General features: G+C 36.8%; 1 protein-coding gene across 1 annotated transcript; it reads right to left on the reverse strand.

Moving 5' to 3' along the window:
• Positions 1 to 2,596: 2,596 nt before the first annotated feature.
• LOC126455474 (RNA-binding protein pno1) lies at positions 2,597 to 3,857 on the reverse strand. Its single transcript, XM_050091228.1, has 2 exons — positions 3,745 to 3,857; positions 2,597 to 3,351 (listed from the first exon to the last, which is right to left on the reverse strand). Exons 1-2 carry the CDS (start codon positions 3,758 to 3,760, stop codon positions 2,681 to 2,683), a joined length of 687 nt encoding a protein of 228 aa, XP_049947185.1. The 5' UTR covers positions 3,761 to 3,857; the 3' UTR covers positions 2,597 to 2,680.
• Between the last annotated feature and the right edge of the window lie 208 nt (positions 3,858 to 4,065).

Here is a 4,065-nt window from a genome sequence, read left to right on the forward strand (position 1 = left end):
TTGATGACACCATCAGAGATGGAACTAAAGCTCGGAGTGAATGACAATAGGGGCAGGAATTGGTTATGCCCTTTTCAGAGGACCAGGTGTTAGCTTACCAATTTAGAAATCTAATTCTGGTATGCAATCTGATGTTTTCCCAGCATATTTCTGGCTTGTTGTAGAATTCTCACGTATCCAGTTGTGCCACATTGTATTTCGGCAAAGAGATTTGCCATCTTCAGGTTGTCCCTCAAGAAGTTATTACGATGTGACTTAGCTGGACACTCACGAATTCTACAAGCAAAATCTATTTCCGGATGTCAAGATGGTGATTTGAAACCTACTTCTTCCACATGTGAATCCTGTGCCTAACCACTGTACCACTCTGCCAGGTCTGGAATACTGACCTTCGGTACCAGATCATGTATCCACCAGTTCTCCTCTGTCCCACATTTCATGAATAGTTCAGCACATTGAAATAAAGTTAACTTTTATTTACGACGGTACTGAACCAAGCACAGTTTTCACCAGACAATGTTTTAAGGCTAAACTATGCTGTACCGTCAACCTGGGCCTTCAGATTTATCAGGAAAGTTGCATTGCTGGGAATTACTCATGATAGGCAAATGTCCAACTTTTCATGTGCCACCATAATTTGCAACAGCCTTACAATCAGTTTTAGTCTTGTGTGAAATACTCATGAGTAGAAGGTGGAATTTTGCTGTTATGAAGCTAGTTCTACACAACAATATTGTTTGTGCCAACAATACCAAAGAGGAAGATAACTGATTTCATTGATGCTGCCATATTTTGGAATTCATCTTCAGTACTAAATAAAGGCACCAAAATCTCACACTATTTTAATTACCTTCTTTTGCTGCATAATCGCTACATTCAGCACAGATTCTATGCAATCAATTTTGTAACAATCTGTAAATGAGAATTTTGTAGCAGCTTATGACATTGAGGTCTGTGTCTAACAAAGCTTCATCCAACATATTATATTTACTAAAATCCAGAATATTTCTTCTTCTGCAATTTATTGCTTAATTAAGTAGCCACAGGATGACTAACTCTTATGAGGTAAAGGACGGCATGCTTGGAGTTTGTTAAATACTTATTTTACCCACCGACTGCCAACATCAGAAAGCATGGTATGGGCTTACCAAATAGCTCCTTTCTAGAATCATACACAAAACTGATAATTTATGAATGAAGTTCCTTCCTTCCCCCCCTCCTAGGAAGGAAGATTGCAACGTTTTCTCATAAATGAAGTTTTCAGCGACAGTAAAGCTAGGATTTGATATGGAAATCAACTAAATAGTTTTTCAAAAGAACCATAGTGGCTTTGCCTTAACTTAGGAAAATCACCCTACTAATGACACGATCCTTGTTGAATTACAATACAAATCTGTCATATGACCAATATGCTATAGTTATTTTAATGCCTTCAACAACTCCTGGTTCCACTGTTTAGCTGAGAAAACACTTGTTTTTGCCTGTCCAACAGGAATGGATTTATTCATTTTGTGCAATGAGTTACAACCATCTGTTTAACAGCTGTCATACATGGAACAGCTAGATCACAGCCGACAAATACTTAATTCAAAAAAATACATAGCGGTTTGGGGGGAAAAACTTTCTCAAGATGTAAATGCAGACAGTAAATACATATGGCATAATTGGGTGACGGATGGTAAGATGCAAAAAGAAATTATTCTAAGCCCTAGTAAGAAGTTACAATCAAATTCCATAATATCAATAAAAAAATAGGGCTATTAACAAGTCAGAGGAAACTGGACATACGGGTGTAACAAATTATAAAAGAGGCAAACAGGTATGAAGAAGAAATGTACAGAAAGGAAAGTAGCTCTCAAGTTAAAACATTATTGATAGAGAGAACAGGGGGGCAACATTACCCCTCCAAAGTCAAAATAAACTGGTTTTAGGAGAGTGGAATCCTATAACAGACTAGCAGCCAGATTTTAGCAACTGAAAGCGTAATTCTTGCAATATTGTTTTTCCTCTATATTTGCATTCTCAAGATTTAAAGTACGAGCATTATCAGAGATAAGTGGTCACATTCATAGAAAAGTGTGCAGAGTGATGCCAAAATTGTAATATTTCAACTTATTTTTGAGGATCAGAATCCACAGCACCATAAGTAATTCCATTTCTATATTACACACAGATTTTCCTTGGTTTTAAGTACATCCATCATGCTAAATTCCAAAGATACACTTTTATTGGGCCACAACTGAAGTCATAAAATTCTGTGAGTGATTCCACCAGTATGGAAAAGCACATTCAAAACCAACCATTAAATTTATGTCTTATTTTACTTAAAATAAACTTTCAGAACAAACTGAACAAATATAACACGAGTGGAAAAAGTAGCCTGCAAGCATTGACACAAATGAGGAGCAAGCAAGGCCAATGATACCTTCCACATTTATTTAGACTCAATAATTGAAATTTGTTAGCCACACAGCAAGTAGCATTACTTGTTAAACTGTAAATTAATGGAGAAATTATGGAAGCTGTGCAGATAGCACATGTGGTTAAACATCACTTGCCATTTACAACATGACAACAGACAAAGAAAATAACAAACTTATGGTACATAAGTTTTATTATGGTTTTTATATTCACAAATCAAACCAATATCATTTGGTAAACTTTACAATACATAATACTTTTACACACGTTCTGATATCCTACTTGCAACTGTTCGTAGTTGCCCATACACTTTGGAAGGTGGACTACCAAGAATCAGGTTGCATAAAGCTCTTCGGGCAACTTGGATGTTTTGAAACGATCCCAAAATATGTATTTTCGAATCTGCTAAAACAATTCGAGTTTTCGTGGCATTTTCTATTGCAAACTTAGTTCTTCCACCTTTTCCTGCTAGCCTTCCAATTGCACGAGACAAGTGATCACCTTTTAAGGGTTTAACGTCATTGATCTCGAATGATTCAATGAATAAATCATCTAAACGTAAAAGCGCTAAAGCATCTTCCACTTCAAAACCGTACACAAATGCTCTCACAAAGTCGGCAGCTTTCTGTAGATTTGCTATATCTTCTGTCTCCTTGCACGTACGTATTTCAACATGTCTAGTCTTCAGATTGAATCTTATTTGCAAATGCAAATGCTCAACGACAGGAGTAAATATTTTCATCCAGTTTTCTTTGAGTGGTGTATAACGATGAGCTGGCACGGGAACTTTTCTTACTTCCACTTTTTCCGCAGAAATATTCTTCTGTCTTTTAGCTGGAAGAGAATTAGGCTTTGCTTTCCCTTCGATGCCATGGTCAATCTCCATAGGACTGTCATTCTGGGCTCGACGTTTGACTGCTTGTTTAACTTCTGAAATATAAATTACGTTTTGTCAAATTTGAAACATAGTACTAGTTAAAGACTACAACTAGGCTTCTGTGCACAACTTAAAAGATCTTGCAGCAATAAATATGGATGTGGTAAACCCCTCCTCAGACAAAGTATTCAAAATTAAAATTACTGGTATCGAAAAAGGAGTTTCTCAATATACTACAACCGCAACAGACTGATAAGAACACTCGCACATGGCATGATCCGATAAATTATTTAGAAGAAAAACTTCGGACATATGTAAACAATTATGTGACTAGTACACATCCACCCAAAAATTTCGCCTTACACAAAGAAAACAGAAAAATATAAAAGCCTGTCAACATCTGTACCAAAACAACCATTGCAATAAAAAGATTAATAGGAACCAACCTTCTATTTCTGGCATTTTGATCTCTCCTGGAACAATAAATCTACTTTGCTACGTTAGTTTTCCATATTTACAAAACCACGTGCACTCAGACGCAAAGTACTTCGGAAGAAAGATATGGTATGCCACCAACAATATTTTAGCAAAGTCGTGTCAATGATCGCTGTCTGCCAAACGATCGATTCACACTGTTGTTGTTGTGGTCTTCAGTCCTGAGACTGGTTTGATGCAGTTCTCCATGCTACTCTATCCTGTGCAAGCTTCTTCATCTCCCAGTACCTACTGCAACCTACATCCTTCTGAATCTGCTTAGTGTATTCATC

This window comes from Schistocerca serialis, chromosome 2 (genome assembly GCF_023864345.2).
Source record: "Schistocerca serialis cubense isolate TAMUIC-IGC-003099 chromosome 2, iqSchSeri2.2, whole genome shotgun sequence".
In the NCBI taxonomy this organism is placed as follows: Eukaryota; Metazoa; Arthropoda; class Insecta; order Orthoptera; family Acrididae; genus Schistocerca; species Schistocerca serialis.